At 38.9% G+C, this 22,327-nt stretch overlaps 2 protein-coding genes across 2 annotated transcripts in view; one reads left to right on the top strand and one right to left on the bottom strand.

Moving 5' to 3' along the window:
- LOC145765718 (uncharacterized) overlaps positions 1 to 22,327 on the top strand; it is a 1,283,504-nt gene that overhangs the window by 435,042 nt on the left and 826,135 nt on the right. The gene's annotated exons all lie outside the window — the stretch shown is intronic.
- Positions 8,650 to 14,148, bottom strand: LOC145765611 (uncharacterized). Its single transcript, XM_082577446.1, has 2 exons — positions 10,683 to 14,148; positions 8,650 to 10,358 (listed from the first exon to the last, which is right to left on the bottom strand). Exons 1-2 carry the CDS (start codon positions 14,146 to 14,148, stop codon positions 8,650 to 8,652), a joined length of 5,175 nt encoding a protein of 1,724 aa, XP_082433572.1.

Raw genomic sequence — 22,327 nt, 5'->3', positions numbered from 1 at the left:
TGTTTGGACTTTGTTGATATTTAACGCATTTGTCTAGTTTTTTTTAGAGATGTATTAGTTGAAGATTATGCGGCAATCGCTGGTAGTAATAGTCCTTTAATATTTTTGAGTTTTTTTGCAAACATTATTAAGGCTTCCCTTTCTTCAGAAATAAAATCCGACGTACGCCACTGAAATTATCCTCAATACGAGTGATTCATTGGGTTATAAGCCAAAAACGTCGTCTACGTTAAACATTATCCTCAGTACAAGTGATTCATCGAATTGAATAAGCCAACAATGTCGTCTACTTTAAACATTATCCTCAATACGAGTTGTTCATTGGGTTAAATAAGCCAACATCGTCGTCTACGCTAAACATTATATGCGACGTCAGGAGTGTTGTAAGCCAACAACGTCGTCTACGTTAAACATTATATGCGACGTCAGGAGTGTTGTAAGCCAACAACGTCATCTACGTTAAACATTATCCTCAATACGAGTGGTTCATTGGGTTAAATAAGCCAACAACGTCGTCTGCGTTAAACATTATATGCGACGTCAGGAGTGTTGTAAGCCAACAACGTCGTCTACGTTAAACATTATATGCGACGTCAGGAGTGTTGTAAGCCAACAACGTCGTCTACGTTAAACATTATATGCGACGTCAAGAGAGTTGTAAGCCAACAACGTCACCTACGTTAAACATTATATGTGACGTCAGGAGTGTTGTAAGCCAACAACGTTGTCTACGTTAAACATTATATGCGACGTCAAGAGTGTTGTAAGCCAACAACGTCGTCTACGTTAAACAATACATGCGACGTCAGGAGTGTTGTAAGCCAACAACGTCATCTACGTTAAACATTATATGCGACGTCAAGAGGGTTGTAAGCCAACAACGTCGTCTACGTTAAACATTATATGCGACGTCAAGAGAGTTGTACGCCAACAACGTCACCTACGTTAAACATTATATGCGACGTCAAGAGTGTTGTGAGCCAACAACGTCATCTACGTTAAACATTATATGCGACGTCAGGAGTGTTGTAAGCCAACAACGACATCTACGTTAAACATTATATGCGACGTTAGGAGTGTTGTAAGCCAACAACGTCGTCTACGTTAAACATTATATGCGACGTCAGGAGTGTTGTAAGCCAACAACGACGTCTACGTTAAACATAATATGCGACATCAGGAGTGTTATAAGCCAACAACGTCATCTACGTTAAACATTATATGCGACGTCAGGAGTGTTGTAAGCCAACATCGTCGTCTACGTTAAACATTATATGCGACGTCAAGAGTGTTGTAAGCCAACAACGTCGTCTACGTTAAACATTATGTGCGACGTCAGGAGTGTTGTAAGCCAACAACGTCGTCTGCGTTAAACATAATATGCGACGTCAGGAGTGTTGTAAGCCAACAACGACGTCTACGTTAAACATTATATGCGACGTCAGGAGTGTTGTAAGCCAACATCGTCGTCTACGTTAAACATAATATGCGACGTCAGGAGTGTTGTAAGCCAACAACGTCATCTACGTTAAACATAGTATGCGACGTCAGGAGTGTTGTAAGCCAACAACGACGTCTACGTTAAACATTATATACGACGTCAGGAATGTTGTAAGCCAACATCGTCGTCTACGTTAAACATAATATGCGACGTCAGGAGTGTTGTAAGCCAACAACGTCATCTACGTTAAACATAATATGCGACGTCAGGAGTGTTGTAAGCCAACAACGACGTCTACGTTAAACATAATATGCGACGTCAGGAGTGTTGTAAGCCAACAACGTCATCTACGTTAAACATTATATGCGACGTCAGGAGTGTTGTAAGCCAACAACGTCGTCTACGTTAAACATTATATGCGACGTCAGGAGTGTTGTAAGCCAACAACGTCATCTACGTTAAACATTATATGCGACGTCAGGAGTGTTGTAAGCCAACAACGACGTCTACGTCAAACATTATATACGACGTCAGGAGTGTTGTATGCCAACAACGTCGTCTACGTTAAACATAATATGCGACGTCAGGAGTGTTGTAAGCCAACAACGTCGTCTACGTTAAACATTATATGCGACGTCAGGAGTGTTGTAAGCCAACAACGTCGTCTACGTTAAAATTATATGCAACGTCAGGAATGTTGTAAGCCAACAACGACGTCTACGTTAAACATTATATGCGACGTCAGGAGTGTTGTAAGCCAACAACGTCGTCTGCGTTAAACATTATATGCGACGTCAGGAGTGTTGTAAGCCAACAACGTCGTCTACGTTAAACATAATATGCGACGTCAGGAGTGTTGTAAGCCAACAACGACGTCTACGTTAAACATTATATGCGACGTCAGGAGTGTTGTAAGCCAACAACCACGTCTACGTTAAACATAATATGCGACGTCAGGGGTGTTGTAAGCCAACATCCCCAAGTAGCAAAGATTGGCGTCTAACCAGCTCCACGCTAGCGAAGTTATTGGCGACGCGCCAGCGATAATCGCCAGCCAGCCGCCACCGATCTGCTCATCGTTTAACCGGCGTAACGCTGGCGAAAATCGACAATAAAGTTGGCGGCGCGTAAACGCCTAGAACACGAAAGTCGCTCAAGTCAGTTAACGGCGCGCTGTCTGTATGTCAACGAATTTTGCTAAACTTACTGGCACGTTTTTCCGGCTGCGCGCGCTGTCGCTTGGCTGACGAATGCCACCCTGCTGAAGCCCTTTTTTTCGGCCACCATCAGCAGCTGTTGTTTTGCGAAATTACCAAAACAAAACACTAAAACTTTTGGAAGCATTTTGTGTATTAATTGTCTTTTTGCGATTAAAGCCAGACGCAATTCAAGAATGTAAAACAACGAAAACAATGAAGATTTTTAATACACAGTCTTCCCACAGCTCCATTTTCGTAATGGCCTACAATGCTAAAAAATGTTTCAGTAATTAATGAATGGCGGTTTTTATGATCATTTATAATACAAATAACAAAACAATTTACAAGTCCGAGCCATGTGAGAGCAAAGCTAGACTATAAACATGAGGTTATTTCATAAAAGCCCAACAGCTGTTAAGTGAATTTTGACAGTTATCGCGCAAACAATAATTTTTAAGGAAGAATTTCTATTAAAAAAACTTTCTTGGTTTTCGAAACTGTAATGGGTGTGAGTGTGATTCAAATTTTTGCTTGCACGATTTACCTTAGGGTGAGGGTAAGTAAAATTTACTCCCGATTATAAACGAATTGTGTACTACATACTACAGTATCATAACTATAGTTATATAACTATATATAGATATATTTAGTTCAATCAAATATAGTTTTGTTTGTTTGTTTGTTTATCTTTATCCTGCATTGCGGGAAAGCGGACTTGAGCGCTATGCATCGGTGTACGCCTTCCGACGTACACCTAACCCACGCTGCAGCCGACGGCAATGTCTGTTTCCGGTTGTCTACTCTACTTATGACTTAAATTTGGTACTACCCATTACTCGAAATCGATCACTGGGTAGAGGCAATTATCGTAAAGTTTCTTGCCCAGAGAAACAACAGCAAGTGCCGGTGGCTGGAGTCGAACATGCAGGCTCTCGACTGCGAGCCCAACGCGCTAACCACTCGGCCATTGCTGCCGACGAATTACTATTACTATCTGAAGCCTCCGCCAGCTTTATTGCTTCCTTTGCTTTAATAACTATATTTGATTTAATTCGCTCTGCTTTGCCTTTTTGCTTGGCATTGAGCACTTTTTGTAGTACAGTAGAATTCGCCTATAACGGCTTCGTTTATAACGTCAATTCGCCTATTACGTCACATTTCGCTCGGTCCCGGCAGAATTCCTATCTTTTACGTACATTGTAGTTCGGCTACAACAGCATCGCCTATAACGTCAATTCGCATGTAACAGCACCCTTTATTGGTCCCCAGACGTCTTTTGTTCGTTTATAACGTCACTTTAAGCCATCACCTTCACCACGAACGGTCAGTTTTTTAATCCAGTTAGCGCTGCTGCTTGCAAAATGTCTTCCCTTTATTTTGCTACGTCGTTTGCAGCAGGGACTTTGATTAACTGAATTAACTTTTTCCTGCGTGAAAAACTATCACGTGTAAAAAGCAGCTCTACAGCTGACATTCCTGTAGAAGCCATTTTAACCCCAGTAGAAGCCTTGAAGTCAATCAGACAACTAGACCGATACTTCCGAAATCACGACGATAGCGAGCAAATCCTACATTATTTAGAAAAAGCTGAACGCTATGTGGTAGAGAAATCCGTGTCAAAACCGAAACAGCTGAAGATCAATGCCTTTTTTCTAATAAACAATGAACTTGTCTACTACGGTACTGTATGTAACGAGCTGTATTGTGCAAATTTCCTGTATCTTTCGCTGTAGGTTATTTTTTTAAACAATTTCTTTGTTTACTGTATTTTCTGCGTGACTTTTGCCAGTTTGGTGGTACGCAGTAAACCTGACTGGATTGTACACCTCTTTCTTTAATCAAAAGACAGTTTTGGAATAGTTTGCGGTAGTTCGTCTATAACGCCAATTCGGCTATAACGTCAGTTTTCTGCAATCCCCTAGAGGTGCCGTTATAGGCGAATTCTACTGTATTAATAGTTTTCATTGTTTTAGATATATTTAGTTATATATCGTTATATATAACTATAGTATATATAGTAATATATAACTGTAAAGTTATACAACTAGTTTCGAAAACCAAGAAAGTTTTTTTTAACAGAATTTCTTCCTTAAAAATTATTGTTTGTGCGATAACCGTCAAAATTCACTGAACAGCTGTTGGGCTTTTATTGAATGTTATTATTATTATTTCCTTAAAAATTATTGTTTGCGCGAAAACTGTCAAAATTCACTTAACAGCTGTGAGGCTTTTACAAATAAGCATATATGTTAGGTATTCCAATACGTCAAAATCACAGCACTGGAAGAAAATACATTGCAACATCAAGAACACTATTGCTTCCACTCTACTCTATGATGTAATAAAGATTAATACACAGCCAGCAGAGAAATTCAAATTAATGAGTTTTTCGTGCTATCTGGCTTTGATGGTTGCCAACACGGCAACCACAATTATAGGGAAGGGCCGCCTGAACGACAACCACAACGCATTTTCGTTTGCACATTTGTTGTGGCTATCATGCTGGTAACCTTCAAAGCCAGATAACACAAAATTCAAACCCTCATAACATATGTGCATATGTGGATCATCAGTTGAATTATAGGAAAATTTGATGAAAAGTTTAGGAACGAAGTTTTGTTTTGGAACCTCATAACATAGCCTACCATTGCATGAAAAAATCGTAAACCCACGTAGGATATATGCAGTATATCAACAATCACTAGTGATTATTGCGTTTCGACATCCATTAGGTAAATATGAAAAAAAACTGGGAACAGGTCGTTTTGACGACAAAGAGCTTGGGTTCGGGGCAATGTTAGGGATTAGGACTGGCGGCAAAACACCCCTCCGAAAACACGTTTGAATAACAACAGTAAACATATTAAAAGTGAACACTAAAAGGTCAACAAACAATCAAAAAACAGATAGCGTTCATGTATTGTCGGAATTTTTATCTGCGCCGAAAGTTTTGTTTGCCCATTTCTTTTTTTTTTTGTTTCTGTCACCAGCCGCCTTCAAATATCGCTTCATTGCAGATTCGATATCTTTGTCCGTCGCCTTGGCTTGCCTTCGAATCACATCTGCAATAATACAAAATGAGCTCTCTGTGAAAACAATTTCGCTCACAACAACTTAGTTACACTACTAACTCACAATTAAATGTACTTTATATTGGTATAAACCTCCAATGACGTAGCAAGACGCGTAGTAATATAAAAAATACGTCAAAAAATTGTAATTAGGGAACGTTCAAGTATTACGTAACGCCTTCGACGGGGGGGGGGGGTTATGCAAAGCGTTACGTTAGCGTCACATTGGGGGGAGCAGGTTCAAGCAAAACGTTACGTAACGCTTTCGATAACATAAGTGATATATATAATATACCGGTAGCCTAATTCATCAGTGATAAACTCAGCATTATTGAAACATTTTTTATGATAAGGTACTGCTGAAACTAGGGATGCACAATAGAGAATACCTGGCTATTCTAGAATACTCAATTTCGAATCCAGAATTTCGAATCTATTCTGAAATTATGCGGCAATTTTTTCCAAATAATATCGAACAAAAAGCAAAAACATTTGTACAAATATGTTTGTACCACTTTCAGTTTCACCCTGTTGCTGTTGCCGCTGTAATAATCGCAAAGCTTCTGCTGCCTTATGTGGCTGCTTAAAATATTGCATCGGGTGCCTTGCAGCTGCAAGAGCAGATGTTATAGCAGGTAAGGAACAAGCATCTTTGATACACAATTGCAGAGTATGTGCCGAGCATCAAACATGTGTCCAGTTATGCCGTTCAGTTAAAATATCACATGCACGAACCATGTTGCTACCGTTGTCTGACACCACAGCAAATATTTGACTAGGGCTCAGTCAATACTCCTCAAGTGTGGACTCAATCCAATATGCTACATTATCATCAGTGTGTGAGTCCATGACTTGCTTAGTAGCTATAACAAAAGTTTGTAACTGACCACTCTTGGTGTCCAAGCAGTGAGCTGTTACATCAATGTAGGATTTGTAAGACGTAATGAATCATTCGTGGGCGCACACACAAATTATTCACTCGTACGGGAACGCACTGCGTGTCTGCAGTTCTGATAACTGCGTGAACCCTATGAAGGAAGAAAAAAGGCGCTTGGAACAAACAGTCCATGACGAAAAAAGTCGGCGCGCAAGACGGAAAATATCAACTTTACATTTGTTTAACGTCGCACACTGTTCATTTAACAGATTTATTTTCGAATCCTGATATCCGAAAAGAAACTGCAAATGCGATTCGAATACATTCAGATTCGAATCTTTAAGATTCGATATTCTGTATTGTGCATCTCTAGCTGAAACCCGTGTTTTATCCAGCAACAACATCCACGCATGTGATATTGGGAAGGCAGGGCTAAATAGTAGAAGCTGATCTAATACTGGACGTTGTCACATTTTAACGTTTATATTACAGAAAAATATTCCATTCCTTGATAAAACTTCCAATTTATCAATCCTCAGTTGATTTGATTTATATTTAACTTGCATTCATAAAAACAAAGAGGCCTGGCATTTTCCACCATCGTACTGTAGTATGCATGGTGTTAGCATTGGCAGCACTTATTACTGACGATAGCTCGTAAAACTACGTAAATATACAATTATATAAATACAAACTTACCAAATAACACTTTTTTTATTTTCAGATCAAGAAAAGCAGTTTTTACATTTTTCCCAGTCCAATTAATCTGAGCGGCCAGATCGTCATTCATTAAAAGTCGCATAACTCTCCACACAGTTTCGGTACAATCGTTTTCTCCAACCGTTGTTATTTTTCATCGCTGTTAAATGAACATCCACACGTTACTCAATAGTCAGTTACTCAACTGAACAAGGTAACAAGCCAAGTCTAGAACTCTAGATCGTGAACTCAAACCAAACAACTACACGTTCTATATATTGGTTAATCGTTAGGTTATGCTTTAAAAATCATCATAAATTGGTCTAATAAACATGATTCTATTTTACAAACTAAAGTATTTCTGCACACAAAATGTATGTGGAAGCGTTTAGAGCAAAACAAACAAGTTTTAAAAATTAAAACTGAGCAGTTGAATAATTAGAAGGTTCTAATCTTTTTTAAGTATGATTTACCGTAGTTACTACCTGCAAAGCGTAAAAAAAAACATAAACATCTGTAATGTAACATTAACTCACTTTCTGAAGAAGCAGCAGCTAAACGTTTGATGCACCAGGTTGATATTCAGACGCATGAGCATTGTATCAGCTTCGCGCACAGCGCCGTGGAGCGTGACGCTCGCGTTCTGACAAGATTTTCCTTTTTTGTGAGTAAACGCGACCTGGCAACACTGGACACACTCAGTAGATTTTTGCAGGACGGTTTACTGTGGAATAATAATACAACGAACATAAATACATAAACAACGAATTAAGCGGTTAACACTCAACATGCCAGTGCACTTACCAAACTTTTATGTGCTCCACATGTACTGATCACATTGAATCACAAGAATTCATCACTATTCACAGCCTAATTGTCTTGAAAAATAGAATACAAAATAACTAGGCTAACTGTACAGTGCACTGAAACCGAACACACACGGATTTCACTAACAAAAACTACTGCACAATATGTTCACTATACACTTAAGAATTCCCTTACTACCTCAAATCGGCTGCTGATATTTACAGATAAAAAAACTGCACATTAAAACATTAGCTAACTTGCTTACAAAACAATTCTGTCATGGTAAACTTCGGAAGGATTCGCAGCAGCAAACGACGACTAAAATGTGGTAACCGCAACTACGGAACAATAATAAAAATAAAGGGCGTAAAATCTCATACACTCCCCCACCAAAATGGGGACTGCAGAATCAGTACACATTTTTACAAACACGATACAGAAGATTTTACGATTACATACTGCATCACAATGACTAAACGACAGAGAAAGCGGATCGTGTAGCAAGAGCATTGCAATACAATAGAAAAAAAAAAAAAAAAAACGATTACATCAACACTACTCCTTAGCAGGAATTAGTATGGACAGTTTCACAATAGGTCGTTCACGTACACCCTTTTGTGTAAGTACAGAACAGCTACGAACGACGCCATGTTTATCATGATTAACACTAATTACTCTACCCAGAGGCCAATCACACCTAGCGGAATCCTCACTAGCAATTAAAACAATGTCGCCCACTGTGACATTTCGTCTCAGTTCGTGCCATTTTTGGCGGGTCATAATTGTGTGGGGGTATTCTTGTAGCCACCTATCCCAAAACTGATCAGCAAGGTACTGAACGACACGGAACCTTTCTCTAGCATAACAATCCTTTTCATTCGATAGAGTAGGGGGAAGAGCAACAACAGTGTTCAATTTTAGCAAATGATTGGGAGTCAAAGGTAACTCTTCTCCTGCCTCCAACGGCACATCAGTCAATGGACGAGAATTCACTATGCATTCTATCTCAGTAAGTGCGGTACTCAGGGTATCGTCGGTGATTACTCGATCCTTTAGTACAGTCGTTAATATCCTACGCACTGTCCTAATCATTCTCTCCCAGCAACCTCCAAAATGGCTGGCTGTGGGTGGGTTGAAACTCCATTCTACGGCGTTTTGCCGAAGATAATCATGTATCTGAACCACGTTCCATTCGGCTATTGCTTCTCGCAACAAACGTTCGCCACCGACAAAATTGGTACCATTGTCTGTGTAGATTTGGGACACTGGTCCACGTCTTGAAATAAAACGTCTCAAAGCATTGATAAAGGATCTGGTTGTCATATCAGGAACAAGCTCGAGGTGAACAGCTCTACTTGTCATACAGGTAAATATACAGCCATAGCGCTTGTGTTCGGTGCGCTTCACTTTGACGCGCAGTGGGCCAAAGAAATCAATGCCACAATGACTAAATGGAGGTTCATGTACTCGCAGTCGGGCAGAGGGAAGATCAGCCATAACTTGTTGACCTAATCTGGCTTCTCTCTTCAAACAAGAGACACATTTACTAATAAAACGGCGAATTATAACTCGAGAGTTCACGCACCAATAACGCTGACGCATAGCATTTAGAGTAGAGGTGACGCCCAAGTGTCCAACATTGCGATGATAATGGTCAATTAATAATCTAGTAAAGTGCGAGTCCTGTGGCACAATCATTGGATGCTTTGCATTGTAACACATGTTGGCGTTGTCAAGTCGTCCACCAACTCTCAGAACTCCTTCAACCAAAACGGGGTCAAGCTTGTGCAAAGCATCTGATTTCTTTAATTGAGCATTTACATTCAAGTTATTTGAGTGTTTGAACCACAAAGGGAATTGATTACGTTGCACATATTTAACGAGTGCAATTTCACTGTTATATAATTCGGTTGCCGAAACTGGTCCATTAACAGCGAAGTTCGCTCCATTGCATTTCGATCTCAAATAGTTTTTGAAACGTAACAACCATGCTGTGGACACATTCAGTTTATGTAAAGATGAAAACTGAAGAAGTAATCGATCGGTTGGTTTGCAGTCAACCTCAGATAGACTAGAAAAAACCTTAGCTTCATTGACAGCATCAAAGAGTTTATAAGTACAAGAATTTGGCTTCAGATTATCCAATGGCTTAGGCCAACTCTCTGGGTTTAATTTTAAAAAGTCAGGGCCTTCCAACCACATATCGGACTTTAACATGGCTTCAGCAGTGAGTCCACGAGAAGCTTGATCAGCTGGATTCAACTCTGTGGGGACATATCGCCAGTCGTATACACATGTATGTGCTTGAATTTTTGACAAACGATTTCGGGTGTAAACAGGAAAACTTTTGCAATCTGCCAACAAGCTACGCAACACTGCGGCAGAATCAGACCAAAATATACAGGTGCAGTCATTTAACTATAACTGGCGTTTAACGTTTTGCGCCATTCTTACGGCATCCAATGCAGCTTCAAGTTCAAGCTGTGGAATCGTGCGTTTCTCGGAGTCGGCTAAAAAGGATTTTGCAGTCACAATGTTACACTGAGCCCTTCCGTCCGAATATATTGCACGCAAATAGCAAACACAACCTCTGGCATTATTAGAAGCATCAGCGAATATGTGCAGTTGCTTCCCAACAATAGGCGTGTTGTCAGCCCGCATCTCATAAAAACGTGGTATGCGTACATCACTCAACTGTGCTAGACTTTTAACCCAAGTTTCCCATTTCTTGCTAATAGAAATGGGCACTCTTTCATCCCAGTCCAAAGCCAGCCTACATGTCTCACGAAACAACAATCGTGCGGCTAGAACTACTGGAACGACCAATCCTAAGGGGTCAAACAGGGAATTCATAATAGACAACATTGAACGTCGTGTCAGAATTCTCTCAGGAGGGTTTACGGAAAAGCGAAAATCATCATCAACTACATTCCAAACTATCCCTAACACTCTCTCTTGCTTGCCGGCCAAGTTCAATTCTTGCATAGGTTTCGGCGCATCTGGTTCTTGAAGGGAGTTAGTCACTTCATTACAAGTGGACACCCATTTTGTGAGATTGAAGCCGCCCAGAGATAAGAGCTGTTTTGTATCACTGGCCAATTTTATTGCAGCATCTTTGTTGTTAGCGCCGGAAAGAAAATCGTCCACGTAAAAAGAATTCAACACGTTCTGTGCAACATTAGGGTCAAAAAATTTACCATACTCTCGAGCACATGTGCGCAAGCTAAAGGCGGCACAACTAGGCGATGAACGAGCACCAAACAAGTGCACTCGCATTCGATAAGGAACAGAATTTTGCTTGATGTCGCCATGAGGCCACCATAAGAATCTGAGAGCATCACGGTCTCGCACTGTCACTTTCACTTGGTGAAACATCGCTTGTATATCAGCAACAATTGCAACACGGTTGCTGCGAAACCTCATCAGCACACCTACCAAAGAATTGACAAGATCGGGACCTTTCATCAAATAATCATTTAAAGATTGATCATGTGATTTTGCAGCACAGTCAAACACAATGCGCGTCTTATCCGGCTTTTTTGGATTTATGACTGGGTGGTGTGGCAGATACCATGTTTTATTTTTGGTGTTAATTTCATTTTCAGGCACAATTTCAGCATGAGCTTTCTCAACGTAATCTTCCATCTGTTTCACATAACGTTTGCAAAGCTCATCATCTCGCAATAGCCGTTTTTTTAATGTAGATAGACGTTTTTCAGCCATGCTTTTACTTTCAGGCATTTTAACGGCATCATTTTTCCAGGGAAGAGGTAGCTCATAATGCCCATCGGAATGGACAATATGGCGTTTCATCATGTCATGAGCAATTACATCTTCTTTTGAGTATTTCAACCCAAACTCTGCTGCTTCTTTGTTGTTACCAATCCATGTGAGCAAATCTTCAACATGGGGTATGTCATGTTCCAACGGTGAAGGATACATAGTTCCTTCATCATCAATAATTACATCAGACAGCAATTGAGAATCCTTATAGTCAAATGCCGATGAAAAGAATCCAGAACTGGAAATTTCTTGCTGCTCAACCAAGGCAGGACCTTTCAATAGCCAGCCTAATGGCGTCTTCACTGCGTCAGGGTACTTTGTTGAGTCAGGGGAGAATCTACTTTCAAGACACCGATGCAGCATCACATTGTCATTGCCTAACAGCAACGTCACATCTCCAGTCACTAAATTAGGAAAAGAAACACCATGCAAATAATCTAACTCACTCAACAAAGTGGCATCAGGCAGATTGTTGGGTTTGGCTGGAATCTCATCCAACACAGCAAGGCCATTAAGTTCATATTCTCCTTCTTCTACCAAAGGAAGCACAGTTAAATTAACAGATGAAGTATTAATAACTTCAGGATGACTGGTGGTGAGAGTTCTTAAAGTAAATTGAGTTTCCACATTATCAGCACAACTCACATTCAACTCATCCAGCAAACTTTGCTCACAAAATGATTTGTTGGAACCGGAGTCCAACAAAGCATAAGTTCGTGTCTCTTTTTCACCATTACGTACCCTTACAGGTACGATATCCAAATAAGGTAAGGAATTCATAGGAACAAGTGAACATTGCATACAATTTCTTGCTTCGGGATTATTCGCTACCATCGAAGCACTTCTTGGGCCAGTGGGGGGCAAATGTAACAAGCGATGGTGACTCATACCACGGCACTTATCTAAGTTACATCTCACAGTAAGTTTGCATTGGTTTGCTCTGTGGCCTCGGTATAGACAATTAAAACACAATCCAAGTTTCGATGCAAACATTATTCGCTCCCTAGGAGTTTTTTGTTTAAATAGAGCACAGTTATCTAATTTGTGCTCTGCATTACAACAAACACAACGCTTTTGATCAAATTTTGAATGAGGGATGGGTTTGGATGATTCATCAGCAAGAGCTGTCAATACCCGGTGACTACGGCCACTGTCGTTTGTATTACTCCTTACAATTTTTGGAAATAGCATTTTACTATACACTGAGTTAGCCTTCAGTGATTGATGAATAACAAATTCTGCAAAGTCTGAAAACTCAGCCACTCTCCCGTAGTCCTCTTGCACAATCATAGCTTTATCTACCCAATCTTTTCTTAGATCCACAGAAAGTTTATTAACAAGAGAACTAATGAAGTCCACAGAATTCATGGGTGAAGGTGTTCCAGCATCCTCCATTGCTGCCAAGCATCTTTTCATTAAAACTGCAAAACTTTCTAATGCTTCTGCATCATTTTGCAAAATTCTAGAAAATTCTAAAAGACGACGCTCACAACACCGTGAGACAACGTGTGGTTGGCCGTACCTACTATACAACTCACGCCACACCATACTGTACGCTTGAGACTTGTTTCGTTCACTGGCAAGATGCTTCACCTTTTCATAAACAGATTTACTGCAATGTTGGAACAGATAAACCAATCGAAGATCATCATCATAAACTTTATTTGCCACATGGACCTCAAATCGATTTACAAAGGCCCAATAGTCCATGGGGTCACCTTCGAATTTCTCCACAGAGGGTTTGGGGAGAAATCGATCTCCAACTTCAATATGACGACACTGAGGTACAACCGGATTCATGTGATGAGACTGAGGCACAACTGGATCGATATGGGGAGACTGAGATACGACAGGATCAATGTGAGAAGACTTCTTACCCTTTGATGGATAGCAGTCTAGGGTGACATAACTACTCCTTTGAGACATGCTATCCCACAATTCAGCCTCAACTTCTGCCATTTCAATATTTCTTTTTATCTGATTTCTTTGCATTTCCAATACTTTTCTTTTCTCAGCTTCTTCCTCATCGAGGTGCTTCAAAGCGAGTTTGGCCAATTCAACTTTTATGCGGCCTTCTCTACGTTTAATACTAATTGAACTATGACTAGAATGATGGCTTTTGGTTGAGTGAGCCTGAGAAACACCCTCAACCGAGCTTTTTGATTTTGAAGCCTTCCCTGTGGAATGCACCGCTACCACCGAACCAGGCCCATCTGTCCTACCCAACACCTCCCCCGAACCACGCTCTTTTTCAGTCACTTGATCAGCCATGGCCCCCAAACAGATAAATTACACAAAATACACAATAAGCTACCAAAAGCGCAAGAGTATCAATATAAAGGCACAAAAAATAAATTATTGTTCAATCCGCAAGAGAAAGATATCTCTTCGTTTTTGATGAAAAGTTTGTAAACTGAACGAAGGACACCTCTTCGTCTCGATGAAAAAGTTTGTAAACTGTATCAGCTTCGCGCACAGCGCCGTGGAGCGTGACGCTCGCGTTCTGACAAGATTTTCCTTTTTTGTGAAGCGGTTAACACTCATCATGCCAGTGCACTTACCAAACTTTTATGTGCTCCACATGTACTGATCACATTGAATCACAAGAATTCATCACTATTCACAGCCTAATTGTCTTGAAAAATAGAATACAAAATAACTAGGCTAACTGTACAGTGCACTGAAACCGAACACACACGGATTTCACTAACAAAAACTATTGCACAATATGTTCACTATACACTTAAGAATTCCCTTACTACCTCAAATCGGCTGCTGATATTTACAGATAAAAAAACTGCACATTAAAACATTAGCTAACTTGCTTACAAAACAATTCTGTCATGGTAAACTTCGGAAGGATTCGCAGCAGCAAACGACGACTAAAATGTGGTAACCGCAACTACGGAACAATAATAAAAATAAAGGGCGTAAAATCTCATACAAGCATGATAGAGCAATTTATAACTAAAATATAAATCAGGAGACAGACAAAGCTTAAATCTAAAATGACAGTCAATGGCGTTAGTGAGTGTTAAAAGTCCTTAAAATTTCGAAATAGAACTGAATTTCCTTGATAGTGAGAGACCTGAAATCATAGCCGTAGGAAAGTAAAACATTTTTTTTTTGGGGGGGGGGGGAGGCGAACAAAATTTTCCCAAATTTGGCCTTTGCAAATATATTTTCAACAATGCAACATTACTCACAATCTCTGAGGTAGTGTAGTCTAAGAACTCCATACTCATCAAATGTAAGCCGACAAAATGCAAGCCTACCATAAGGTACGGTAGGCTACGCTAGCTACTTTAACACTTTGCTCCTCAAAGGGAGGCCGGATTTGGCCCCCCCCTCATATTTCCTTTAATTATTTGAAGCACAGTAACGCCATGCACTTGGTTTTTCTTGACTTTTCCTAAAATTGCCAGGCGGATCTGATGATATTAAATTTGATGCTAAAAGTTGTGTAGTTTTCTTGTAAATTCAAGATTTTGGTGAATTTTTGCTATTTCTAGCTAACTTCCAGCAAAGCGTGAAATGGATTACATTGCGATGACAAGCCATAAGCTCATAATTGCTTCGTGCATCGATATGCGCGAGCAGAGAGAAGCATTCTCTTGCTTTCTTTTGTTTGGTTTGACCTCAATAATACAAAGCGCGTTATTTCTTATGCTACAAAGAAAAGCCAGTGATCGCAAAGCTGTTAATTAGAAACAATAATAGCAAACGTTTTTTGCGTTATCAGCTCTACAAAGAAGAATAGCAATCCACGATCAAAATAGTAGACTATGGAGGCCACAAACTATTCAAAACAGTTGTTTCAAGCAGATAATATTCATTGACGAATAAAAAACGTTACAATAAGAAATCTTCTCTTGGATAAAGACACGAAAACTTGGTTTCGAAATAAACGTTCTATGGAAATGCTCTCATTGACAAAACTTGCAATTGAGGAAATGTATCACTGCAAATGCTTTTGGGAGAAGCCGGAGAAATAGCGTTTTTGCAAACAGTAATTGTGAGATACTCAAAATTATGAGATAGGCTTCATTTACACGTAGCAGCTAACTCGATGGCGTCCCTTCACTGATTTATGTCGCCTACTTGTTGTTATGTCCTGTATTTTTGTTTCACAGTGCACTGTGTTTTGTTCCAAAGAGCGCAAAATAAAGATGATAATGCTTCATCTACATTACAAAATATTTTGTAATGTAGGCCTACAAACAAAATGTACAATGTACACAATGTACATTACAAAATATTTTGTACTGTAGACGAGGCATAAAGTTAGGCGTCACATAAGACAAACAACAAATCAGCTTTCTTCATCATTGATTCAACATCTGAATACGTTGCGCCAATGTATAAGAGGCCGGCTATTGTGAAGACCCGCCATTTAGGCTATAAACGATCCGATTATACCAAAAGTGGGACAAACTAGTGGATCAAAGAATGAATAAACAATGCTGAGAAAACTAAATCTAAGTGACGAACAATACCGATGTCTTCATTTATCTTGGAAAAATGCTGCCCAAACTTATCAACAAAAAATACCGTAAATAACGGCAAGGATCCCGAAAGCAGAATTTGCTCAACTTTGGCATGAATTTAGTCAGACATCTACAGTAATAATTCCACACATACAATAACGGGCTCTCAACTGCTGTAAGATAACACGATGGTTCTGGTTCTGGGCGATTTGTGTAACAGTTTAGGGGAAGACACTACTTGAAATGATGCACCACACAAAAGATTTTCAATGAAGACTGAGTCTAAAAACCGGTGTGGATTGTGCTGCACAATGACTTCAAGTTCAGGACAGACAAGGCACAAAAATATCACGATAAAAATAAAGACCTTGTGGGAGATTTTCGAGAATCATAACACGATGCAAATACCAAAAACGCATGGTTTGCATGCTGCTCTAAGCTGGCCGGCAACCACAAAGGTAGACAATACAGGCAGTTTATAATTCGATAACAGCGCAATAAACATTATAAATACGTAAACCGACAATTTTCTTTTACAAACGTTTTACGTCTAATAGTAAATTTTCCCTCAACAATTTTTTGTGAAGCACTTGCAAACCACGGTTTTATAAAATAATTCATCATTATTATTTTTTACTTCTCGGATATTGTAAAACGTCATCAGCAAAATCACAAAAAAAATTTCATTACTTCAATGTAGTAGGCCTAAGAATTTCTTATAGAATTGTAGCCACGTTGTTTCAACAAAGAAGCCATTTTTTAGCAATATAGAGTTATAGAAAATAATTTGCAATCATGCAAATGGTTGGAAAGAATCTAGGAAGTCTTCTCACAATCTGGCACAAAATGATTATGTTTATTGTATCTCTGTAAAATGTTTTACGACAAACTTTGAAGCTTCGTTATAATCATTTTTATCTTTGAAGTCAAAAGTTATTTTTTTTTTTTTGGCCAGAAACATAATCACTGCCTTGCTGATGTTGTCGATATTACGCGTATTTTTAGTGCTTCAAACAATAAGGACCCAGTCAGCAATCCAGTCCTTTTACATTGATTCAACATTTGTAAACGTTAAATTTATGTAGATTTGCTGACTGTGGGTTATTTCACATTTCCTTTGTTTACGCACGTTCCTCAATTCGCTGTTGCATTATTTCGACGCTGGCGGCAATTCGCTGTTGCATTATTTCGAATTGATTGACACAATCTTCAATAAAAAGTGAGCTTCGAACTTAGCTTTGTTGATATAAATGCTGTATTTTTTGTGGATGTAATTTATGAGTCATGTTTATAAACACCCGTAAGCGAAATGACTTATGATGTGGCCTGCATGATATTTGTGATGCGACTTGACACAAATCCACAATTTCAAAAGCACCTAATTTGAACTTAGAAATTTCAGATAATTTCAACAACTTGTTCAACTGTCTTCTCTCTACTAAAAATATTCATACTACAAACTCAATTGTAGACCTAAATACACAAACGAAGATGTAAACAGCTATTCAAGCAGGCTAAGGTGTTACTTATGAGAAATTTGGTTCCATAAAACTAGAAGCTAGCCATGAGTTTGGGAATGCATTAGTTTAGGATAAAAATGTAAGACAACAAACGCAGTTTTGTTTTTTTTTCAAATTCGTGTAACAATGTTACTTTGATTGTAACTATTTTAGAATCAGTGAGTAGCTTACAATAAGATTTGCTCGCAAGTCGTAAATTCTAATCAATGCAATGATTCGGCACACCGCACACACACTTCGTGCGTTCGATCGAGCTCTTTGTTATTCAGAAGTTTGCATGAAATCGGATTAGCACGGTAATTAAATAGCGGCAAGTTAAATCAAAATTGTCGTTTTTGGGTACCTTTGCAAAAATTGAAATATCAAGTTTAACATATAAAATTTTAAAATAATGACTTTTCAAACTTATATACAAATGATTTGCTTTCACACCAGTGCAACTTCTGTTCAAATAGCATCAGCGGATAACACGTAACAGCTGATTGAATTTGATCCAAAAACGGCCCCCCCTTGAGCAGTTAACTTCCAAAAAAACGTTGAAAAGCAAAGGGTTAAACACTTTTTACATTCATTTGAAAATTTCAAGGGGTTGATCTTAACTTTTTTTTCACTAGCCCGCATGATTTTTCACTAGTCCGACCAGTTTACTGACTTTTCACTTGTCTGATGACGTATTAATATAAGTGTTTTGAATTGCTGGCTTCTCTGATCTCTGTGCAGGCATGTTCACTACTACACGTGTCATGTCTAGCAAAGTTGCGAGAAAAAAGTAGTCACGTGTTCATTGACCGACTTAGCAGCCTTCTTCGCGCAATTTCGCCTCTGGCAAGCAAATATTTGCAGTATTTCAGAGTGACGTCACCAACCGCCATTTTGTAAACCAAAACTTTTCACCAGCGAATATTTTCACTAGCCAATCGGACTAGTAGCATACTGCATTATTTCTACTAGTCCGCGCAAATTTTCACTAGCCATTGGCTAGCGGACAGGCGTTAAGATCGAGACTAGCGTTAAGATCGAACACAAATTTTGTGTGTTTTCTTTAAAGTATTTATGCTAAATATCTCAAATATCTCAAAAATATCTCAATCATTGGGTGTTACCAGACAAAAAACTTGCTGTCCACTTTGACAAGCACTACAAACACATTGATACAACCAAAAAAAAAATAGTTAAGGCTACTTTAAACACTGTTCAAACTTATGCACACCAACATAAAGCTAAATCGCTAATAAAAAACACTAGAACACTAGATGCAATCCAAAATCACTAGATCTGGTGAAAAACACTAGGAGTGGCACCACTGACAATTAGACAAAGGACAAACAGGCTTCAACTCAAATCAACCGCTTGTTTGAAATGGCACGTGACTTCAATCAAGCGCAACTAAAACGGTATGATGACGAAATTTTTCTAAGGCCTGTCGTAGAAAACTCGACGGCGCGTTGTCAGCGGAAAACGAGCGAACATCGAAAGCGCGTCTCTCGCGCGAAAGTCGATGGCGTGAAGCCAGCAGAAATCGATAAACAGTAAAGAAAAAAAATTCATGACGATATTCACCATTCAAGCGCTGGCTTACCGCTAACGATTTTCGATGTCGCCAATGTGAGCGCTAGCCGCCCTGATGACGCAAGCTGCACGACGACTGTTGCTACCTGGGTCCTCGTCTACGTTAAACATAATATGCGACGTCAGGAGTGTTGTAAGCCAACAACGTCATCTACGTTAAACATAATATGCGACGTCAGGAGTGTTGTAAGCCAACAACGACGTCTACGTTAAACATAATATGCGACGTCGGGAGTGTTGTAAGCCAACAACGTCGTCTGCGTTAAACATTATATGCGACGTCAGGAGTGTTGTAAGCCAACAACGACGTCTACGTTAAACATAATATGCGACGTCAGGAGTGTTGTAAGCCAACAACATCATCTACGTTAAACATAATATGCGACGTCAGGAGTGTTGTAAGCCAACAACGACGTCTACGTAAAACATTATATACGACGTCAGGAGTGTTGTAAGCCAACAACGTCATCTACGTTAAACATTATATACGACGTCAAGAGTGTTGTAAGCTAACAACGACGTCTACGTTAAACATTATATACGACGTCAGGAGTGTTGTAAGCCAACAACGACGTCTACGTTAAACATTATATACGACGTCAGGAGTGTTGTAAGCCAACAACGACGTCTACGTTAAACATTATATGCGACGTCAGGAGTGTTGTAAGCCAACAACGTCGTCTACGTTAAACGTTATATGCGACGTCAGGAGTGTTGTAAGCCAACAACGTCGTCTACGTTAAACATTATATGCGACGTCAGGAGTGTTGTAAGCCAACAACGTCGTCTACGTTAAACATTATATGCGACGTCAGGAGTGTTGTAAGCCAACATCGTCGTCTACGTTAAACATTATATGCGACGTCAGGAGTGTTGTAAGCCAACAACGTCGTCTACGTTAAACATTATATGCGATGTCAAGAGTGTTGAAAGCCAACAACGTCGTCTACGACATAATATGCGACGTCAGGAGTGTTGTAAGCCAACATCGTCGTCTACGTTAAACATAATATGCGACGTCAAGAGTGTTGTAAGCCAACAACGTCATCTACGTTAAACATTATATGCGACGTCAAGAGTGTTGTAAGCCAACATCGTCGTCTACGTTAAACATTAATATGCGACGTCAGGAGTGTTGTAAGCCAACAACGTCGTCTACGTTAAACATTATATGCGACGTCAAGAGTGTTGTATCAAATTGTTTGTTTTCAATACAGAATCTATCCAAATGAGTAACTAGCTGCTGCAAACTAACAAATTATCATCAATGCAAACTAAATAGGTAGCTATGGTAGGTCAATCTTATACATTTATAACTTACTGGTTATTACTAGCAAATTATCATCAATGCAAACTGAATAGGTAGCTATGGTAGGCCAATCTTATACATTTATAACTTACTGGTTATTACTAGCAAATTATCATCAATGCAAACTGAATAGGTAGCTATGGTAGGTCAATCTTATACATTTATAACTTACTGGTTATTACTAGCAAATTATCATCAATGCAAACTGAATAGATAGCTATGGTAGGCCAATCTTATACAATTATAACTTATTGGTTATCACTAGCAAATTATCATCAATGCAAACTGAATAAGTAGCTATGGTAGGCCAATCTTATACAATTATAACTTACTGGTTACTATTAGTAGCTATGGTAGGCCAATCTTATACAACTATAACTTATTGGTTACTATTAGTAGCTATGGTAGGCCAATCTTATACAACTATAACTTATTGGTTATTACTAGCAAATTATCATCAATGCAAACTGAATAGGTAGCTATGGTAGGTCAATCTTATACAATTATAACTTACTGGTTACTATTAGTTGCTATGGTAGGCCAATCTTATACAACTATAACTTATTGGTTATTACTAGCAAATTATCATCAATGCAACTGAATAGGTAGCTATGGTAGGCCAATCTTATACAATTATAACTTACTGGTTACTATTACTAGCAAATTATCATCAATGCAAACTGAATAGGTAGCTATGGTAGGTCAATCTTATACATTTATAACTTACTGGTTATTACTAGCAAATTATCTTCAATGCAAACTGAATAGATAGCTATGGTAGGCCAATCTTATACAATTATAACTTATTGGTTATCACTAGCAAATTATTATCAATGCAAACTGAATAAGTAGCTATGGTAGGCCAATCTTATACAATTATAACTTACTGGTTACTATTAGTAGCTATGGTAGGCCAATCTTATACAACTATAACTTATTGGTTACTATTAGTAGCTATGGTAGGCCAATCTTATACAACTATAACTTATTGATTACACCATGTAACAAAATTTCGCAAAATTTTTAGTTGCAGAAAACGTTTTATGTATTGTATATGTATGGTATTGTGTTCTGTTACTTCAAACTAATCACGAAAATACCAAAAAAAAAATCTGAAGTGTCCTTACTTTTGATAAAATGTCACTTTTTCTGATTGTTAGTTTTACTCAAAGATTTTCTGTATTAACCAGCATAGTTTTCTATTAAACGTGTAAGCATGCAAACACAAAGAAATAATATGCAAATATAATCCATATATGCATCATGCAACGATGAAAACACTTCAAAAGTGATCACATTTGTGTGACTTGCGTCTATACACTGAGAAATCTTCTCGTATTGCGGACCATATACCCCCCCCCCCTCTTTCATGCTACAAATCCACCGCCCAGATATTTTCTTTCCATATAAGATGAAACCTTTCACCATCTTTTCCGCTTCCACCAATTATCCATACAAGGATCAACACAATCAAGATGGGAGTGCAGGAAATGCATTTTTATGGACATGAAACACACCATTTTTCATTTTCTTTCATCACATTGTTTCCAAAAGTTGATTTGTTG

This window comes from Aplidium turbinatum, chromosome 2, assembly GCF_918807975.1.
Source record: "Aplidium turbinatum chromosome 2, kaAplTurb1.1, whole genome shotgun sequence".
Taxonomy (NCBI): domain Eukaryota; kingdom Metazoa; phylum Chordata; class Ascidiacea; order Aplousobranchia; family Polyclinidae; genus Aplidium; species Aplidium turbinatum.
Note: the sequence above shows the minus strand (reverse complement) of the source record. Positions and strands in the feature narration are given on the sequence as shown.